The 22,688-nt window shown below is 36.2% G+C and overlaps 1 protein-coding gene and 1 long non-coding RNA gene across 6 annotated transcripts in view; one reads left to right on the top strand and one right to left on the bottom strand.

The window, feature by feature from the left end:
* PLEKHG4B (pleckstrin homology and RhoGEF domain containing G4B) overlaps positions 1-7,932 on the bottom strand; it is a 199,842-nt gene extending 191,910 nt beyond the window's left edge. Inside the window, exon 1 of one of the 4 annotated variants that reach the window (XM_031946067.1) lies at positions 7,453-7,932. In XM_031946067.1, coding sequence (XP_031801927.1) covers positions 7,453-7,509 — 57 coding nt within the window. In that variant the 5' untranslated portion in view covers positions 7,510-7,932. The remainder of the gene's footprint in view (positions 1-7,452) is intronic. The other 3 variants (XM_031946065.1, XM_031946066.1, XM_012541178.3) reach the window with 3 other exon arrangements.
* The window catches only part of LOC116420531, a 29,467-nt gene extending 17,253 nt beyond the window's left edge, over positions 1-12,214 (top strand). Inside the window, exons 3-4 of one of the 2 annotated variants that reach the window (XR_004230875.1) lie at positions 11,203-11,341; positions 11,936-12,214. This is a non-coding gene — a long non-coding RNA (uncharacterized LOC116420531). The remainder of the gene's footprint in view (positions 1-11,202; positions 11,342-11,935) is intronic. The other variant, XR_004230874.1, reaches the window with a different exon arrangement.
* Positions 12,215-22,688: the final 10,474 nt, after the last annotated feature.

Below are 22,688 nucleotides of genomic sequence, written 5' to 3'. Positions count from 1 at the left end.
TGGCATTCATTGTATTGATTCAAACTTTGGTAATTCACTGTGGTTTACCTGTCCATCACTTCTGATACTTTGCATTCCCTGCATCACCTGATCAAACACTCCTCTATCAATCCAGACAAATTAATTCTCTGCCTCTTCAAGCTTAGCAGCACCCCAGCTGTCAGAACCACCTCTCAGCTCGAAGGAGTTTGCCCTGAGAGCCAGGATTCAATTGCCTTTTTGTTATCTTTTGGGGCTCCAATGAGCCAGTTTAACCCCCTACTTGCCTGCAAGAAACTATGCTCAGTTTTGAAGATAGCAAAGAAAAAAACCTCACAAAGTAATTAGTCAAGAATTGTTTATCAAGCACTTATGTTCTGAGCACTGTACTAAGCAATGGATGAGAGAATAAGAGTTAGCATTACTGGGCAGTCATACCAGAATTGCTGTTACATTCGATTCATCCATAATCATCAATGGAGCAAAATAGCATGAAGACTACTTTGATTTAATTTCACTTAAAATGTGACTGATGACATATTAAAGGAACTAGCTTCAGAGTTTGCCTCTGGCCATTTGGGAAATTTCTAGTCTCAGTAGATTATGAAGATTATCAAAAGTCCAGGAATATTTGAGTCATAAATTCTATACAATTATTGAGATTCTGAAGTATACCTCTGATTAAGGACCTCTGATCACAATGAGCACAATCGAAGCAGCTACTTTCTACATGGTCATTTCATCCCTCTAGAATCTAGTTTACTCATTTGTAACAAGAAGGGATTGTATTAGATAAACTCTAAGGTCCCCTCCGGAACTAAATCTAAAATCCTCCCATCTTGACATCAGGTGAAGTTATGCGCTAGTTGTTGCTGGTCATTCATTTTTAGTCATGTCCAATTTTTTATGATCCTCTTTGGGGTTTTCTTGGCAAAGATAATGAAGTCGTTTGTCATTTCCTTTTACAGCTCATTTTACAGGTTAGGAAACTGAGGCAAGCATGGCTCAATGATTTTTCCAGTTAGTAAGTATCTGAGGCTATAACTGAATTCAGGAAGATGGGACTTCCTGACTGACTCCAGGATGGCACTACGACACTACCTGGCTGTAGCAGAAAAACTTTATCCTTTGTCAAAAGCTGCCATTGATTATTAACAGTTATGTGGCAAGTATCAGGATTGTATGACCATTGCATTCAGAAGTTAAGCTTTTCAAGGCCAGTCTTCACGAAACAGTCCATTTTCTCCCAGGACTTTTAAGTGCAATTAAGCTAAGTACGACCACTGGAGCCTCAGTTATGTGATCTCAACAGCTAGTCTTCCTATTGCTGCATTTTCTGTTGCTGCAGTTCATTTGCTATTTGCATTCCTGGACTTTTGTGTTGACATTCAGACCTTTGCTACTTGAGTTTCAACAATCCTGTCTTGAGCTCAGTCCCTCCAATCAACTTGTGTTCTAATCTTTAACTAATCCAAGTGGTGACTGAAAATATTCAGTACCATAAGAGAATTTAAGAGTAGAAATCAAAGCGACCATTAACTGTAGCTGAAATAGACCTTAAGAGGAAGGAGTTTAAGATTAGAGAAAAGGGAGAAGGTCAGGTATCTACTGGAGGAGCACAGGTTATTGCTAAAAGAACCCCCGAAACCAAAGGAGTAAGAACTTCAGGGTCAGATAAAACACCAACCTAAGCAGTATGAAAAATAAACAGAGAGATGACGTCCAGTTCTGTGGACTATGAAGTTGAGGCACCCTCATTACCTGGAGGCAAGGCTTCCTAATTAAAGGTAAAATACCAAAGAGAAATAAGAAGGAGAATCTTCAGGGTGAACATTGCCAACCCACATCCTATCATGACAGTCAGTGTCAGAGTAATAACAAATCAAATGTTGTCATTCAATTTTACTACATGGGTAGAGTTTTGTTCAATAATCCAATCATCCAGTGTTGATGAAGGGTTAGAAAATGGATTCAAAAAGACCAGTGTTTCCTTTGGGAGACTCAGAGACGTCATGTGATACCAATGTATCATTCAGCTCCAACTAAATTAAAGATATAAAAGAAAATAGTTTATAATTGTCTTTATTGTTGTAAAGCCACTGCCTACTTGAAATGTTAAAGCTAGTTTCTCTCTCCATTTCATAATCATAATCTTGATGCCATAACAAATATGGACTAATTGGGGTTTGGACCTCTTGTCCTTTCAACCATTAAGTCTCAGTTGCCAAAGCCAGCTGATACTCCTTAACACTGTATGTGTGAGGCCATCCTCATCAACGAGATCAACCAAATCATTTCCAGTGGAGCAGTAATGAACTGAACCAGCTACGCCCAGAGAAAGGACTCTGGGAGATGACTAAAAACCATTACATTGAATTCCCAATCCCTATATTTATGCACACATGCATTTTTTATTTCCTTCACAAGCTAATTGTACAATATTTCAGAGTCTGATTCTTTTTGTACAGCAAAATAACGGTTTGGTCATGTATACTTATTGTGTATCTAATTTATATTTTAATGTATTTAACATCTACTGGCCATCCTGCCATCTAGGGGAGGGGGTGGGGGGTAAGAGGTGAAAAATTGGAACAAGAGGTTTGGCAATTGTTAATGCTGTAAAGTTACCCATGAATATAACCTGTAAATAAAAGGCTATTAAATTTAAAAAAAAAACAAAAAAACACTGTATGTGTGAGGCAGACCTGAGAAGCAAATGATATTCCAAGAAATTGAGTAAATAAAGTCTAAGTCTCCTGCTCACAAATCCAACACCCCCCCCCCATTGTTTCATGAGCAAATTCAGAAAATAGGACATTGAAATAATCCTTTTCATTTCAAACACAAGTTGTCTATATGCTCAATTCAATCAGCTTTAGGATAACTGGAAAAATTCTCACTGAGGCTACTATCTTTTTTTTTTTTTTCCTTTAAGTATTCTTTTTTTTTTTTCTCCTTTTTTTTAATTTTTTTTTATTTTATTTAATAGCCTTTTATTTACAGGATATATACATGGGTAACTTTACAGCATTAACAATTGCCAAACCTCTTGTTTGAGGCTACTATCATAGGCTTCTTTTCATGTCCTGTTTACATTACTGTGCACCATATCCTTCACCTCCCTCCTAAGGAGGGATGTATTTCCCAATTCTCTTTCTCTCTTTTTAATAGTCACACCTCAAGGAATCTAGATGGAGCTAGGGAGGGAGTTATAGGAAGAGGGCAAGTCATACACTTCTTCCTGGTGAATATGTCTCCTTTCTTTTATTTTTTTGCTGAGGCAATTGGGGTTAAGTGACTTGCCCAGGGTCACACAGCTAGGAAGATTTGAACTCGGGTCCTCCTGACTTCAGGGGTGCTGCTCTATCCACTGCACCACCTAGCTGCCCTCCTCCTTTCTTTTCTAATAGTCTCACTCAGATTCAGTTTGGAGTTTCTGGCATTTCAAGCATTGCACTGGGATCCCAAGTATATGCCCTGGCTGTCTTCCTACAACTCCCATGCAGCCCTCACTTTCTGTTCAGGAATCTCAATAGAGAGCCAAACATTTCTTTCTCTGGACTATCCTTCATACACTGCTGAATTATTTTCCTATAGTCTAGCTCCAGACATGTCCTCCTACTTAAGAACCTTTTCTAGTTGCCCATTTTTTTTTTATTGCATTAAGCCCAGACTCCTCAACCTGGAGTTCAAGACTTTTTGCATGTCTCCAATCTATTTATTCATGTTTATTTTAAACTTCTACAAACATTAAGTTGACCTTTCATTGAATCTGTGATCTCATCGATGTGGATACTCAGTTTAACAGTACAATTTGCAATTCATCCACACCTTTTCATTCTGTGTGTCTCCTGTGCATGGTGCCTTGTAATTTTTCCATATGGAGACCACCCAATATGATGGAGTTCTTCCTTTTTTCTTTTAATATTCCCTGAACGGCACCCATTTAATATCCCTCGGGGTTGTCACATGATTTGTTCACCTCCTTTTCTGATTATACATGTCTCAGAAAATGTATTTTATGCTACTTCTTAGGTGAAAGTCATTACTGGTCACATGCTGCAGCCTATTTTTACAGCCATATGTTTCTATTCTTGCTGGTTCACCTATAATTTTTGACTATGCAGATTTTGGTGCCCCATAACTTGTAATGATATAGCAAGAATCTCAATGTAATTAGATGACTTAGTGGATTGAGGACCAGGCCTGGAGTCAGGAACACCCGAATTCAAATCCAGCCTCAGCATTTACTAGTTGTATGAGCCTGGACAAATCATTTAGCCCTATTTGTCTCAGTTTCTTCATCTGTAACATAAGATGAAGAAAGGAAATGGCAAACCATTCCAGTATCTGCCCAAAAAATTCCAAAATGGGCATACAAAGAGTTGGACACAACTAGAAACGACTGAACAACAACAGAATACTGGTGTTAAAAGGATGGGGTTTCCAGAGGTCAGTTTGGAATCATTAAAAATGCTATATGATTCCACACTGTTGTCTATATATATGTTTTAGATGTGTGTCAAATTTTATTTTAAAAACAACAAAATCCCACATCTTTGTTTATATTAGTCTCGCTACTTGAGATGCCCTCTCCCTCTATTGAAATCTTATTTATCCTTCAAGACCAAGTTCAAATATCACCTCTTTCACGAGGACTTCTGTGATCCACTCTGCTCAGTGATTAAGCACACTCTTTTTCTCTCCCTCCCCATTTTATGCCTTCACTAGAGTATTTATAAGTATTTTTTTTGTCCAATTATTATTTGCATGTCTATCTTCTTCCTTATACAAGACTCTAAACTCTTTCTTTTCTTTCCTATGGCTTTTCTGCTTTCTACCTACTAGAGTCAGGGGAACCCCACTATTTCCAATTTGAGTTACTTTTTCCTCTATGGAATGATTGAGTGAGCTGAGCACAAGAATGTGTTTTGTATAATCTATCATCATCCTTGTCATCATCAACATCATCATCACCAATAGCATTAGCAAAAGGCAAAAATATCTTGTGTGGGCTAGTGTCTTAGTCACTAATTAGTGTCACCAATAATTTGCTGCAATTTTTATGAGGCAATTCATATTTCTATGCTCATTCTTTTTTCTTAAATAAAGATAATGATGCTTTGTTTTTATATACACGTGTAGGTTATTATGAAAATGAACATAACATGCTCTAAGGCCTATAAATATGGGTCTAGTAAGCATCAAAACTATTATTATGCTAAATTTAATTATTTTGTTTTGTGATCGTTTCTTAATTAAGCTTAGAGTTACATTCAGTATTGAAAAATTAATTTCCTCAGACTTAATTTTTTGGGATATTACTCAAGTAATCAAATAGTCATTTCAGAGTACCAAAAAACACATGGATATTAATTCACCAGCCAGTCCCAAATTTGCGAGTTTAACATATATGGCATAAGATAGGACAGCTAAAAAAAATTGTTCCTACACCCATTGTAAAGGAACAAGGGAAGGGAAGGCTTTTTAAGCACCCACTACATACCAGGCAATGTCCTAAAAGCTTTACAAATTTCATCTCATTTGATTGTAGAGAGGAAAGAGTGTGGACTCTGGAGTTGAGGTAGTCATTTAAATTAGATCTCTGATGCTTATTGTGTGTGTGTGTGTGTGTGTGTGTGTGTGTGTGTGTAAGAGAGAGACAGAGACAGAGAGACAGAGAGACAAACAGAGACAGACACAGAGAAAGAGACATAGGGGGAGACAGAGATAGTGCCAGAGACAGAAACTGTTACAGAAAGAGAGACAGACAGACAAATACCTAGGATAAGTCATTTAACTTCACTCATAGTTTGTAGGGGTGGGATAGGTGAAAGAAAAAGGAAAAGGAAAAAAAAAAAAAACCACTGGATAGTCTTGGAGATGCTTTTTCAATCTATTTTTTTCAATTTTTAAAATCTATTATCCTATGACTCTTTCAAAGGAGGTGCTAAATACTGTAGAGGGAGGCATATGGAGCTAACTAAACACCAAGCTACCCATAAGAACTTTGAAAGAAGCTAAAGTCACTGTTCTCTTCTTATTCCCACTCGATAAAGTAGCTTAAGTCCTAACCATTCAGCATTTGCTTATATAAAACAAATGCCAATTTTTGGAGTATGATACTTTACCCTGTACCATGGTCTAAATATGTTGGTATTTTCTTAGTAAACAGGAAAAGTTGGTAACCCTGGTGATCCCCTTTAAAGAAATGCAATTTAGTAAAGGTGGACATTAACCATGCTGCCAATGCGGGGAATAAAATCCCATTAGAGATGGAAATGTGTTACTATTAAACACCTTATAAAATTTTGAGTGCATGTTCACTATGAAGAAAATGTTTTCCTAGAGAGGCAAAGTATTTCTTGGAAAGATCAGGACAAGGAACTTTGGTTTCTAGCTCCAACTCTGTCACTACTTAACTTGGTAACTCTTAGATAAGTCCCTTCTTTCTGGGGGAGTTTTCTCATGTGTAAAATGATGGGGTTGGACTAAGTGATCTCCAAAGTCTTTAAAAGCCCGGCACATTTTATGATTGTATCTTACATTTAAGCAAATCCCACTATAATCCAAAATTTCAATTCTCTAAAATCTTACCTGAAGTAAAGGGATACTTATCTCTTCTAAGCAGGGTCATCATTTAGCATAAACAATTTTTTTTTTCATCCTCTGCTCATTTAATGCAAATGTTTCAAAATCCAAAAAAAAAAAAAAAAAAAAAAAAAAATCATGCACAAAGTTTCACCCATGCTTCATTTAATTTTTTAATTATACACTTTATTCTTAATTAGGCACCTGAAACGACCGACTAAATGTGTGTTAACCTGCTTGTGAGCAACAGAAATGTAATTAACTACCGGAAAAGCAGTCTTTAATTTAGCTTTCACAGGAAAAGGCAAAGACCGGTCCAACTCATTTTTGCAATTCACATGAAGAAATATAAAACAGCTTCTTTCACGTTTATCCAAAAGCTGAAAAGATCGACTCGTTTTACTAAGCAATGCCCATTATTTAAGCCAGCAGACATTCCTACATCAAAGCCAACCCTGGTATTTTTAAGGCGACAAATTCCTTTTTTTCTCCAGCCCGAAGCAGTTCCCGGGGTTCATTTTGCATGCTTTGGGCTAAAGACTGGACTCAGCACCACCCCCGGCTTGGGAAGCCAGAAATACAGAAGAGGTAAAATGTTCCTAAAAGCCCCTTTTGTCCCCGATACCCCCACTCAGATCCTGAGGGTCTGAATCTCCCTTGAAAGGCAAAGCTTTGAGTTCCTTTTCTTTTACATATTTATGAGCGGCAGGGTTTGAATTTTCCAAACCGGTTTGATGTCAAAGAATCAAACCCCCAAAGTTACCAAAATGTCAATGTTTCCTTTTCCCATGAACTAACAGAGGAACAAGGTAACTAGAGTGGTCTCTTCATCTGCATCGGAAACTTCCCCAAGACTGGCACTTTTCTGTTATCCCAACATACCTTTATGCTCAAATAGTTATCACCTCGGGTCTTGGGAGCGGGGGCTCTGGGATTCATGTTGGCACTGCCTTTGTTCCAATCTCAATGTAAAAAATGTTTCCATAAAATCCACTTTGTCAAGAGAGCACACACTGTGCAGAAGTCCCCGGTACCCTGAAAAATTTCATCTGACACTTTCCTGCTGCCCTCCCAGCTCTCCGCTTTAGCCCGCGGTCTGTCCCGCGCTACATTTCTTAGGGGAGAGTACCAGGCTCCACTCAGGCAGTCACCCACTTGTTAGACCGTGAGAAACCGAGAGCCTCACGGGCTAAAGGCTCCCGAGCTGCTTAATTATGCAGGCTGATGTAACTTCCTCCAGCAGCACAGAACAGAGAGCTTCCCGCTCAACCACCAAACAAAGCTATTCTCACTGCTTCTCAGGGAGCCAAGGCTTCTTCTTCGCTCATTTTACACTGGGATGGGGGGAAAATCAAAATACAGCAATGTTCTTTCCAAGATGAAATTACAATCTCCTTTCCATATCAAAGGACAATTGCCCCCAAAGTTGGCTTAACACATTAGTAGATCTGCAATAGCCCTGATATGCTGATTATAGGGATCCAGCAGACAATGAGGAATGATGCCTTTGGTAACATGAGAACAGCTATAGTTGAATATGGATTCCTTACTCCGAGGAGCCCAAGCACCTGTAGCTTAAGGAGATTTGAAATTTACAGTGAAAGATAGAACAGAAGAGGGTCAACAGGATTTCCCCCTCTCCATTTAGTTTTTTTTTTTTAAAGACTGCTCCTACACCCCCCACCAAGAATCAGATTTTAAGAATTTCATTCAAAAGAGACCATAGAGATCATATAATCAAACCACCCTATGCCGGAGGAAGAATCTCATTCATCTTCAGTTGTAAAAATAAAGGGATTAGACCATTGAGGTCCCTAATAACTCTAAAACTATATAACACGATGGTTTTATGATCCTACTGCACAACATACCTCTAAAGTAATCATTTAACTTTCTCAGGGTAACTTCTAATTAGAGACAACTCACAGCCTCCCAAGATAGCAGGAATCTTCACAAACAACCTTTCATAATGGAAATTCATTTCAACAAACATTAAAAGCCTCTTTGATGAGACGCACTGAGCTCAGAAAAGAGATGAGTGGTGTGGGTCATACAAAGCATAGGGTTTTATATTCCAAGTCAAGAAGTTTGTACTTTATTTAATAGGTAATGAGAGCATCTGAAAGTTCTGAGAGGAGGGAATACATGTGATTAGAGCAAAGATATTATCTAGAAATTAGGTAAAGGATTCAAAGTGAAGAAATTAGAGGCAGGATGACCAATTTGGAAGCTTTGGGTGAAAGCTGATTGACTGTTGTGTGATTGGAGAGAAGGGAATAAGTGGAAGAGATATTTTAGCTGTAGGAATTTTTAAGAAAATGAAAGTTCTTATTAAAATTCCTAGTTCTCTTAATCTGCATGAATAATTGCTTCTTTTCTCCATTAAAAATCAGATAAGTATTAAGACTCAACAATAATCTTAATACTTAATACACAAAGATTTGCGCTCCAGTCTCATTGTTGTTATTCTGTTGATTTTCAGTTATTTCCAAATCTTCATAATGACAGTACTGGAGTGGTTTGCCGAGACAAATAGGATTAAATGACTTGCCCAGAATGACAAAGAACAAATTTGAATTCAGGTCTTCCTGATAGTTCTAGTTTTGAGTCAAGATATGTTCACTAATACCATTTTCTTGCTCTCTGCAATGCCTGAAATTTCCCTTCTGCACATTATAGAAAATCTGTATCATCTCCCTCCTTCAATGGAAGGGGGAGACATGAGAAAATAGAATGGGGGTTGCCTTGATTTAGGTAACACAGTTTACACTGAACTTTTCCCTTTGAAAAAACACAAAGTGTTTTTTACACATACCTGGAGTTGTGTTTCATCCTGCAATATATACAAGAACTCAGAGTAATTAAATGACTTGCCTGAGGTCATAATTTATGGCAGAACTGGGTTTAGGATCCAGGTGTCCTATCTCCCAACCCAGAATTGTTTCCAGTAGGCCACCCATCTCATTGGATAAAAGAAATATGTTTTGGTGCCTCCTTCTCTGTAACCTGCATACTTATCGGTAACAATAATTTAATGCACATATTTTGAAGCCTTAGTAACTTAAAAGAAGAATGCATATGAGAAGACAACTCCTTCTTCCTTCATTTGCAAAAATTGGGGAGCATGAGTGCATAATAATACTCTTCAACTTCTTTGTTTCTCCATTTTTTAAGATCTTCCCCTGCTTCTTTCTTCATACTTTTTTATAACAGATAACTCCAAGAGGAAATACAGGAAAGCATATATTGGAAAATATCAATAAAAATTTTTAAGTAGAGGTAGATCACAAATTATGGATAAAACACCTGCATATGTGAATTGGGGCAGGAAAGAGTTCTTTTTCTCCACCCACTACTGAAATGCTATAGCCACATGTGAATACTGTTTAAATATCTTATACATCCCTCTGTCCTATCTTCTTCACACTTTCTTTGCTTTCTAAAACTTCCCAGTTCCCTTCAGGGTCAACCCATTTCCCTGCTGCCCTCCCTCACCCCATCTCTCTCTCTCATAGGATGATAGCAGCCTCTTTGTCTCCACTGTGGTTTCTAACCTAATAGGATGTGAGTATGAAAATATAAATGTACGTAGCCTGCAGGTGTAAATTTGGATTGGAAACTCATGAATGCAGATCAGATGTGGATAAGCAAAAATAAACAGACACAGTTCTGGTTGTTACCATGTGTTTGTTTGACTAACCTTGTAACAGTAATTGGAGACTGAATAATTACCCCCAGTTCAAATCCCATTTCCTCCATAAAACATTCTTTAGGACAACTTTATCCACAGTGTTCTCCTCTTCTTCTGAACCTTGGTGGCATTAAACTTTATACGCCACTCACCTGTCATAAAGCATATACAATATTGTATTAGTAAATTTGTATCCCCTCCCCCCAAATAAATTTTTGGCTCCTCAGCAGCAGGGATCATATCTCATTTTCCTGACCTCTCCCTTTGAATTGAAGATTGTTGTTTGGGAGGTTTTTTTTTGGGGGGAAAGAAGGTTCTTTTATGTCTAGTGCCTAGTACAGTGCTTTGAGTATAACTGGTACTTAATAATAATGATTGAATTCAATTAGACAGAACTATTAAGTGTCCTGCATATACCAAAAAAGATACTCTATCAACATCACTTAATTTATTATAAGACCCCCAGAGAAGAAAAAGTATAAAATTTGGAATTAACTGGGACAGAATTTCATCTGCTCCACCCAAGGTCAAGGGACAGTAGTCTCTGGCTCAGAGCAAGGCTGTTTTATCCACGTTCCCTCAAGACTGGGTTTCTATCATCTGCTCTCAGGGGTGGGTGGTCCTAGAGGAACAGTGTTCTTGTGTGGTCCACTGGCATGTCACTAGTCTGTGATGAGCCTTGGCTCACAGACTCTTATTAGAGCAAAGTGATCCTAGACCCCACCACTAATATTAATAACGGTGAGTAGAAGAGTGGAGTCAAATTACTGGTGACAGCATCCTTGGAAGAAAAGGTTAAAAGCCACACAATTCCACCTATGCAATCAAAGGAGGAATACACTTTACCATAAGGGGACAGATACTATAGAAATGACCTAAAATAGTTATAGACTTAATTCTTTTCCTTTCTTAACAAAGATTTTACCTTTTGTTTTTTTAAGGAAGAAAGTCTTTTCTTGGAAACTCAAAATACCACCTACTGTGTCAGACTGCCATGAAGCATTCCTATCTAGAGATAGGGGTAGGAATTGACCTTGTGATTTCATTGGTGCATGATGTTCCTGATGAAGGACAATACAGGTCAGCCTCTTCTCTGCAACTTAGACTTTTAGAGAATGGCCTTGAGCTTTGAAAAGTTAAATGAATTGCCCATATATATTCTGTATATATCTGCAGAAGGCTTTGAACTCAGATCTTCCTACTCAATATCAAATGCCCTGGCACTTTAGTTGCAGAAGCTAACACAAACTGGACCTCACATATTGCCCTCAATCCTCTATAAGTCTATAAATTTCTTTTTTTTTTATTTCCAATAGTATTTTATTTTTCAAATATATGTAAAGATAGTTTTCAACACTCATTTTTTATAAGACTTTGTATTCCAAATTTTTCTCCCTTCCCCAAGACAACAAGCAATCTGATATATGCTAAATATATACAAATATTTTAAACGTATTTCCATATTTGTCATGCAGTATAAGAAAAATCAAATCTGTTAATTTAAAATATGTGACCGACTCAAACGTTCCTTCTGTGTACTTTTATGATGTTCTTCAAAATCCCAAGAGATTAGTGGATTCTAAAGAATTCAAGATATATCCAAAAAAGACAGCAGCTTGTTTTTTCCTTGCTTGTTTGATATAAATATGAATAATTGTCCTTTAATTTTTTCAGAGAAAAAGAGTGAAGCCAAATGACCTGAAACCCATAGCTCTGATCAGTCAAAGGAAAAGGAAGCTGGTGAAAGAGGGGTTTACTGAAAAATCAATCAGGCTCTATGAAAGTTCATTATGATTGGCAGAAGAAAAATGAAAATGAAAGCTACTTGAGCACAAAAAAAGAGAAGATTTTAATTCATTAGTCTTGAGAGAGCATTTTTATGGGCTGTAATATTACATCACAATACTGCATTAAGACCTTGTTCTGACTCTATTTTCTATTCTTTTAAAAATTTGATTAATTTATTTTTGTTTCATTTTTAAGTTACAAATTGTCTCCCTTCCCTTCTCCCCACTGTGTACTAGAGAAGGCCACCATTTGATACAGATATGCAAATATATGGATATATATTTATACATATATAATACACACATTATATATAAACATATTTGTAATATATATGATATATAAAACTGTAGTATACTTCCAGTTATCAGTTTTGTTTTTTTTTTCTGGAGATGGATAGCATTTTTCTTCATAGGTCCATTGTGGCTATTTTGAGTATTTATAATACTCAAAATAACTTGGTCATTTGAATTATTCTTTGAAAAATATTATATTTCTGTTATTGTAAACAACATTCTCTTGACTCTATTCACTCTTCATTATTTTTTGTAAGTTTTCCCATTTTTTAAAAAAGTTAAATTGTTCAGCATTTTTACAGCACAGTAGCATTTCATTACAATCACATCTAGTAATTTATTTAAACTGATTTATGTAACTGATAAGCATCCTCTCAAGCTCTATCTGATGCTGTTTCTAGAAGGCACAGTTCAATACAAAACAGGTCTATACAAAACTAACCTAGGGGGTTTAATCCCTAACACACTTCAAGGGCTTCTTTTATAAAGTGACTCTACTAAATAACCCTGATGAGCCATTGTACAGTTTCCTCTGCACAGAGCACCTTCTCCCAGACTTAATTTCTTAATGTTGAACCAAATACACCTCTTAAAGCCTGCTCTGAGGTCTCACTATGGATATACTATAAAATTTTTCAGGAGGTCTTAATTCAGCTTTAGGAGATGAGCCAGTGATTATAATGGGCAGAATTAAAAGCTGATGATCATCTGTATTATAGCAATAAGTAAGCTTTTCAGTTTTAAAAACCACAACCATATTATATTCTTAAATCTATTTGGCATTTAACAATTAAAATTCAAATGACCAGTCTTCAGGATGAAAAGGGAAACAATCATTTTCCTAAAAATGGCAACTTTGGACTTTGTAAATTCTAATTAAACTAATTAAAAAACAGATGAAAAACAAATCCAACACCAGAAACACCTGAATTTTTAAATAGAACATCTTTTTATCTCTGCCTCTGTTATTTCCTTCTTGAATTAGAAAAAAAAAAAAATCATTCTCCCAAGGAGAACTGGGCCACCAAACTGACAAAGCAGTTCACTGTCACATTTCTAATTATAGGTGTTCTAATCACATGAACAATCTGCTGAGAAGTACAAATTATGGGGAGGTAGGACATGATACTTGAGTAAAAGCACCCAGAGATAGTCCAGGACAAAAACACCAGAGATAATGCAGAGACAAAAACATCCAGAGTCATCAGACAAAAACATCCAGAGATAGTCCAGAGATAAAAACATCCAGAGATAGTCCAGAGATAAAGCAGGAAAAGGGTTTTATAAATTCAGGAAGTAAATACATAAATAAGTGGCCTTTAAATATATGAGGAAGAATTAGTCCCAGGGGATTTTCAGCTAGAAGGAATTTTTGTGTCCAGCTCCCTGCTTTTGTACTGCAGTTTAGAAAGGGAAAATGATTTGTCTAAGGTCAGAGAGGCAAAGTATCCAAACCAGTGGCTCTGAAAGCCAAGACCCTTTCCATTTAAGCAATTAAATAATCTTCAGGTATAAACCCCAAGAGAACAGCTCTTCAGAGAATGATGCTGCTTTTATGTGTCAGGCATTCAAGGCAGTCTTCTGGAGGTTCAGCAATGGATCTTTGATGCTGGCACTCTATGGATTTGTGTGTGTGTGTCTGTCTGTGTGTGTGTGTGTGTGTGTGTGTGTGTTTGTTTTTCCCTAAAAGATTAGAGAGCAAAACAGGAGAGTGTCCTATCGGTTGAGAACAGGCTTGGGGGAAATAGATTTCACTTGTAGATCTTAAAAGGAAGGGTAAGAAAAGAGCCCCCTTTCCTCTGCACTTAAAAAAAATATGCCTTTCCTGATGAAAGGAAGATATAGTCCAGCTCATTCATTGGTGTTTGTGAAGCATAATTTCTAATGACAATACAAAGTTCTACCTATTAACTCTGTGACTTTCGGTGAATCATTTAGCCCTTGTATATCTCAGTTCCTTTTTCCTGTAAAATGGGATGATAGGATCATAGATTGACCATAGAAATCACTTAGTGGATTCCCTTCATCCTTTGAATCCAGCATTCTTTCCAATACATCATGCTGAAAAAACCCCTAAAAACACTCCATGAATTTTAATTTTTATCATGATTATAATAAGCCTCATCATAACACACTTTGGTATATTCCCTGGATCAAATTATGCCTCAGTCTACTTCTTCTTCCACTCCATGGGACAACTATATACAGTAAAATCCAGATATAAAATGGTATATATGCCAAAAAGAGATGCTCTATAAATTACGTATTTTATACAATCCTGAATAAGCATTCATCGAGTACTTACTATATGCCAGGTACTTGTGCTAGGTATTTGGGAATACAAAGATGAAAAGGAAGAATGTGGGATTTGCTGGGATAACCCATTGCAGACAAAACAGATTCCTTAGTCAAGTGTTCATCAATAGGGAACATACATACAAAGTGCACTAACTCAGACTCACTGGGGATGGACAGTGGATTTCAGCCTTTCCTCGTGCCATGTTGCTGTATCCTCAGGGTTCCTCAGTGCCTGGTAATACTTCTCTTAGACTTTATTATTATGAATTATAGGTGGGACTGGGGTAAGGTTTGGAGAGTCTTACTTAGGATGGGAGAAGAGAAAGAGTATGTAAAAGACTACAGAAAAGAAAATTTAAGAGAATGATACTAACCTCAAGCAGAAACCACAGAGAGTTAATTACATGGCATGCATTCAGAAGACACAAAGACAAATTGGCATTTCTTTCAAAACATCTATTTTTTTTTTTTTAAAGAAAGTCTGGATAAATGCTTTCTCCTGGCTAACAAATAGGACACCCTCCCCTTTTCACTTGTAATTCATTTTCACAGCCTGAATCAGTAGCCATCATACAGTCAAATTGCACTAATTATGGGGAAGATTGGTAGAAATTATTATAATTGTTAATAACAATACTTTACATTTATACTTTTAGCCTTTCCAAAGCATCTTCTTAAAGAGTATTTCATTTGATTCTTACAACAGCCTTGTCTGACAGGCAGAATGAACCATTATTATCCTGTTTTACAGATGAGAAAACTGAGACACTATGTTGTTAAAACACTTGTTGAAGATCACGTAGCTAGTTTAATGACAAAGACAAAATCACGCCTTAGACCTCCGGAACACTTGTTCTCAACATGCAGCCTCCAATAAGCTAATCTTAGGAATGCAGCTCATTGATTGTGCCACAGCTTTACTCAGGAAATGTCCATGGCTATTTACATTCTCCTGAAAAAAGTAGAAATTCTTGATTCCAGCATTCAAGGCCTTTTGGAATTTGTCTCCAACTTACTTTTCCATTCTTTTCTTGTATCCTCCATAGATGTTATCTTTCAGACACTTTAGAGTGGATTCTCTCCTCCATTCTTATCGGCCTTTCCTTTTCCAGACTATTCTAATGCCATTCCTCAATCTGGAATGAATGCCTTATCACCACTTTATTTAAAAATCTCTCTTCAAGATTAAAGTCAAGTGCTACTTCTCCCAGGAGCCAGGCAAGAAACACTTCCTGTCTCACATCTTCATTCCCCCCTCCCTTTTTTTTTTAATCATAGGACTCTGCCTGGATCATTTCTTAGTGCTTGCCCCCTTCCCTTCTCATAATGGTTGCTTCTTTCCAGCTAATCATTAGATTATAAACTCCTTGAGAAAAGATTTTATATCTCTGTATTCCCAACTCCTTGTACATATTAGGTTTTTAATAAATATTTATTACATTAAATTGCATGACCTCCCAGAATTAGTGGAAAGTTTGAATCTGAATTTTCTTTAAAAGAAATTTATATTTGTTAGTTGCAAGTTAAGAAAACATCAGCAAGTTGAGGTCCTTGAAGACCCATCAAAATAAAAATAAATAAATTAAATTTATTTAGAAATAGAAATAAAATTAATCAATTAATTTAATTAGGTGAATGGGTTCTTTGTATCCAAAAAAAAATTTTTTTTTCTCTAAATATTGGTTAAGGAGCAGCTAGATGATACAGTGGATAGAGCACTGGGCTTGGAGTTAAAAGGACCTGAGTTCAAATTCGACCTCAGATACTCAACACTTAGTAGTTGTGTGACCTTGGATAAATCACTTAACCCCAATTGCCTTGTCAAAAAACAAACTAAATATGGGTTAAACTTGCCTCCTACAAATGAACAATAAACAAAGTTTTTTATCATATGCTGAACAAAGGCAAACTTTAGTCCAGAATGATTAATATTTCTGAAAGTGAGATTCAAACTGATAAAATTTATAATAATTTGAATTTGAATTTTAAATTTCATCTTATTTTCACTCCATTTGAGTCTGTAATCATGATTTGTGACCCTACTCCCCAAGACCACTTTCTACTTTAGGAATGGAAATGAGAACATTAGTAAAATCACGATTTTTGTGAAATCATATTGTCTATTTGGACAATTTCCTCTACCTCATATCTTACTGTCCAACTCCCTATTAATGATGACTATTCTAACCAGAAGTATAATTAGTCTTTATTCTATCTCTTATAAGAATTTGGGTTTCTTTCTTAGAGGTCAATGGGAAAAAAAAGTCATTGGGAATGCAAAGAGGCCACAAAGAACATAGAGGGAATTTTGTAAGATACCTAGGAGATTTTCTGAGATGCTTTCTACTGTGCCAGAGCAACAAAAGACAACTGAACCAACTGGGACCTGATTGTATCAGTACTGTGAGGGAATTTTTATTTTTATTTATATTTATGGGAAGCAGATAAGGGCAAGAGGGTGGTGTACATTGGACTGAAATGGCTTAAATGCATCTGATCAATCTATCAGATAAATTAATAGTATATGGTTGCTATATGGCAGAAACTGTGCAGAAACCCACTAAACGATACAAAGAAAAGGCAAAAATAGTTTTTGATCCCTAAGAAGCTCACATTCTAATGAGGGAGAAAAATATGTAAATAAGTCTATATAAGCAAGACACATATAGAATAGATGGAAGGAAATCTGAGAGAGGAAGGGACTGGCATCTGGGAAACAGCAGGAAAGGTCTCTAGCACCAGTTGGCTTTTGAGCTGAATCTTGAAGGAAATCAGGAATTCTAAGAGGGATGACAGAGAGCATTGTAGGCATGGAAGCTGGGTATAAAAGGCCTAGAGATTGGGAGACAGGACCTAGAGTGTCATGTTCAAGGAAAAGCAAGAGATCAGAATGGCTGGCTCAAGGAGAGTCAGTGAAGGAAAAAGACTGCTTCAGACTAAAAGGCACTGGGCAACTGTTCAGACCTGAGTCTCACTTCTCCACCATCCATAGATGTGGTGTATGTAGTCATTCAGAGTTGCTACAGAGCCCATAAATAGCATACAATAGAATTGGGATGGTACATGATGATGCAGTTTAGTGTCAGATAAAATCCAGTGTAGCACAGTTTAATCTGATTAAAACCAGATGAATTTATGCCTTACTTCCACCCCTAGAAAGGAATATATAATACAGAACATTGGTCATATGGGCCACCAAGCATACTACCTTACCTTTGTCTTTAACTAAATTTCATCCTGGTTGTTATTATAGTCTAGTCATTTGAAATGAATAACTATTGTTTTTAATACAAGGATTATAAGTAATCTTCTTCCACTACAGCTAATGCCCGTCTGACTGCTAATATGCCTGTTCTAAAGCTGTCATTAAAACATCACTAAAACATAGTTCTTCATCTTATATTATGGTTATTATGTACAAACTATGCTTACATGGAAGCTTTCACTTTAACAAGCTACCTGTCTTCTCTGACTGATGCATTGTTAACCCTAGTGATACAACCAACCTCACGATGTAGTTCAGGTATCCCACCAACCATCTCTTTCATCAGTATCTCCCTTTTCCAGAGCTTTGATTGATGTGATCATTCTTCACCTGAATCCATGATGACTTATTATAACTCCTGACCCCCATTGTTACGCTTCTCCTATATACAAAATCAGTCACAATAATACTATTTACTCTTACACATAAAACATTTACTTAATGAGAAAGCAAAAGTGGTAATCATTATATGGCAAAAGTAGGCATAACCACAATGTAAAAGGTCATCCATAAACAATACACATAGCATTCATGGGAAGAGAGCAGGTAAACACGTATGAAAACTTACTTAGGAAGCACATGAGTAGGGCAACTCATATCCTCAGGGTAACTCATGACTCTGGAGCAGATGTTACTGATCTCTCTTAGAGAGCAATTTAAACAATGTCACCTGCTCCTCTTCTGAGTCCCTCCAAACTCCTGCAAATGAAACTACTTCTTCACTATTCTTTTTTTAAGCTTTTTATTTTCAAAACATATGCAGGGATAATTTTTCAACATTGACCCTTGCATGGCCTTGTGTTTCATATTTTCTCTTCCTTCTCTCCACCCCCTCCCCTAGATGGCAAGCATTTCACTATTCTTAAAACAGTGTTAAGCACTGTTAGTAAAGGCTTTAAATCTATGTTCCTATAATGTATTCAACAAACATATTAAATAGTATTATGTGTAATGGCCTGAAATAGGAATTAGATCATATATGAAAGGAACAAGAACCATATGAAAACACAAATAACAAAACAGAATATGATAAGTGCTAGGAGATTTTTTTTTTTTTTAGTGAACTGGTATTCTTTCTATTATAGAATTTGCAGAGCAAATCAGGTCTCTTCTTTATGGGGCTATAAGGCATTTTCCTTATTAAGTCATAGAGGGCAATAAAGGTGGACTAAGGCAAGCCCTGAGGGGTTTGCTCCTTTCTCAAGTTGTAAATCACAATAAAACAATATATAATCTTTTTGAAGACACCTATTCAAGTAGCTAAGAATTCTGTTTTCTTTAATTAGCTCTCAAAAAACTAATGCCTCTTTCTTAAAGACCTCTCTCACCACCACTCACTCCTTTCCCTTTTCAATACAGAAGGCAATAGAAGACAAGTTCATAAAAGTTTTTTCTTTCTTCAGACTGTAGGTGTCACTAAAGAGCAATAAGCCCAAATGGGGATTTTGCTTTTCTCTAATTAATTTCCAGCGGTTCCCAATCTATGGGATTCTAACTACCTCCCTTAATCAATTTATCCTCAAGCAATTATTTTCATCTTCTGATTCTATTTTCTTTTCAAGGAGTTAACAGCAATTTCTACCATCAGCTTCTTTCTTTTCTATCTCTTTATCTTTTCATCTCCTTGTCTATTATTTTTCTAATCCTCAAATCAGTGCTTCTTACTGAGTAATAATGCATACCATGATCCAACAAGTCAACAATAATCTATTAAGAAGCACCTACTAAGTGCTAGGCTGTTTACATCAGGTGTACAAACAATAAAACCATTTTCCCACAGCTCCCCAAAAGTTCTCTGAAATACAATCTCTTAGCTATATATTACAAATTCTTGGAACAGTTATATATAAATGAACTTATAGACAACAGGGCCTTGAAATTAAACCCACTTTCAGTCATTACTTGTGACTGTGAGCTGCTTGGAAATAGATCTTCTCAGTTTATTTATCAAAAGTCTAGTCTTTCCTCAGGTCCTTAGAATTATCACAAACTGTTTATTTTTTCATAAGAATGTCCTTTTTCTGCCCCTTTGGCAAATAAAATGTCCACACAGAAAAGAGACAGGATTTTATATTAATAACACTTTGTTATGTTAATATTAGCACCTCAATTTTCTCATTGCTTATTCTCATTGGACTTAGCTGACCTTAAATGTTCCATGAATCTAGTAACTTTGCTTTCATGTTATGAAAGTTTAGTTTCTTCAAAAATGTTGTTTTGTAATCTTTAGAAGAGAAACCAATCACAAAACTCCAAAGTTCTAGCAATATTTTTCTTTAATTTGTTTGTTATTTTTAATATCAAAATCTCTGTGGGATTCATGGCTTTCTTAATTTTCAGTGGTAAAATCAGGCCATTTTACCTCACCTCAGCAATAGGGATGTATGGTTGTGTGTGCTGCCCTCTTCTGGAAGCCATGAGTCATATCACACCAGGTGCTAGAGCTGGGAGACAAAAGGAAGACAGCTTCCTTCTGTCCCACCTTGTCAGCCCACCATAGTTGGGGACACTGAATTGGTGTTGGAGCTGCATGGTGGAATGGATTCTGGAAACAGTTGGTCAATAAATTTTTATTAAGTGACTATTATGTGCTAGACACTGTCCTAAGAGCTTTAGCCAATAATAGTCAATAGCATTTATTAATCACTTACTATATACCAGGCACTGTGCTAAAAGAGGCAAAAAAAAAAAAAAAAAAAAAAAAAAAAATCAGTCCCTGCCCCCAATAAACTCATAATCTAATGAATCAGAATATCTGGCTCTGATACTCTCTGGGCAATCTTCAACGAAGCCCTTCACCTCCATGAACATCTTAGTGTCTCATCTGTAAAATGACAGCGTTGGAGAAGAAGATTTTAAAGATAAAGCCTAGTTTTAGATCTAGAAACATGCTATCCTGGATATTCTCCCTTCCTCTTCATTCATGGATAGTGATTGTGGAGCCTGCTGCTTCTGTAACATTGGCTCCACAATCTAACCTGAAAAGCAAGGAAAAGAGATCATGTCTTCAAATATTTGTATGGTTGTCATGTGGAAGAGAGATTTTATATATATATATATATATATATATATATATTTGTGGGTTTATGTATGTATATACACATAAGTAGATAAAATATAAAGGATAGGTAGGTCGAAAGATGATAGAAGAAAGAAAGAAAGAAAGGGAAAGGAAGAGAGAGAAAAAGAGAAAGAAAGAACAAAAGAAAGAAAGAAAGAAAAAAAAAGAAAGAAAGGGAAAGGGAAAGAGAAAGAAAGAACAAAAGAAAGAAAGAGAGAAAGAAAGGAGAAAGAAAGAAAAGCTAAGATGGATGGTTAGACAAGTAGGTAGATAGATAGATATTATATAGACTTGTTCTGTTGGACCCCAGAGGACAGAATAAGGACCAGAGTTCAATATCAGAAGAAAATTTTCCTAACATTAAAACTGTACAAAGATTTAAAAAAAAAAAAAAAAAAAAAAAAAGGCTGTTTTGATAGGAAGTGAGTTTCCCATCACCAGAGCAGAGACTGGTTTATTATTTGCTGGAGATTTTGACATTTGTAGTTCCTTTCCACTCTAAGAAGATATAATCCATTCATTTTCAGTTTTCTCAGGAAGATAGCCTAGGGATCATTAAGGATACCCAAGTATGCTTGCCTCATAGGACTATGATAAAGAAAGCACTCTGTAAATGTTAAAATACTATGAAAGTTTTACTTTTTAATTCATTTGCTTATTCATTCAACATTCAGATATTGGTTTTTTTCCCTTCTGAGGAAATTGCGGTTAAGTAAATTGCCCAGAGTCACACAGTCAGGACGTGTTAAGTGTCTGAGATAAATTTGAACTCAGATCCTCCAGACTTCAGGGCTGATGCTCTATTCACTGCGCCACCTAGCTGCCCTTAACATTTAGATATTGTTTAGATAGCTAGATCTATAGTGTAGTGACTAGAGTGCTGGACTTGCAGTCAAGAAGTGAGTTCAAATCATACTTCAGACACATACTAACTGTATGATTCTGGGCAAATTACCTTTCTTTTTGTACCTCAGTTTCTTTATACAAGGTTACTCTAAGATCCCTTCCAGCTTTATGTTCTTATGGTGACAAACATTTATTAAATATTCTTTGTATGTAATAGTATGGTCTAGGAATTAGAGAACATTCAAAAATAAATGACTAATATTAGTCCTTGCTCTCATGGAAACAAATGTCATATGCAAATAAAAATAAACACAAGTTAGAATACAAATGCTTTGAGATCAGATGAGTGAAAGAATCTAAAAAAGAGGAAAATTAAATGAGTGAAGACTTTTTTGTGGCTCATCATAAGGAAACATCTTTATTTTTTTTAAAGTGAAATGTGTAAATAGATGGGAAGATAGAGTTTCTCCCCTATTTTTGCATCTTCTGTATATGATTACACAAGGCCTTTTCAAAGAACTAATTAAAAAAGTAGAACAAATGGAATAAACTGAGATGAAATTGAACCTTTCCCCCCCAAAATTAGAAAAGATGTGAATGATGTTGAGAGGAAAAGTTTGGGAGGAAAGAATGCAGTATTCTATCCTGTGGCAGTGATCAGGAACAATTATTTTCTTCTTTCCTCTTCTCTGTAGGTACATGCATAACATGATTGGAAGGTGGAAGTTGGGGAGAGAAACATTTGGAGAAAGAAAAGAAAATTTTATAAAAGGATGGAATTCCTTTTTTTCATTCCCTGGATTAGTGATTGCCTTTGATACAATAATGTATTTTAATCTGAAGAGACAGAGGAACCACAATGGGTCCGATAGTGCT

The sequence above is a fragment of the Sarcophilus harrisii genome, chromosome 1 (genome assembly GCF_902635505.1).
Source record: "Sarcophilus harrisii chromosome 1, mSarHar1.11, whole genome shotgun sequence".
Taxonomy (NCBI): domain Eukaryota; kingdom Metazoa; phylum Chordata; class Mammalia; order Dasyuromorphia; family Dasyuridae; genus Sarcophilus; species Sarcophilus harrisii.
This window is presented reverse-complemented; position numbering and strand designations above follow the sequence as displayed.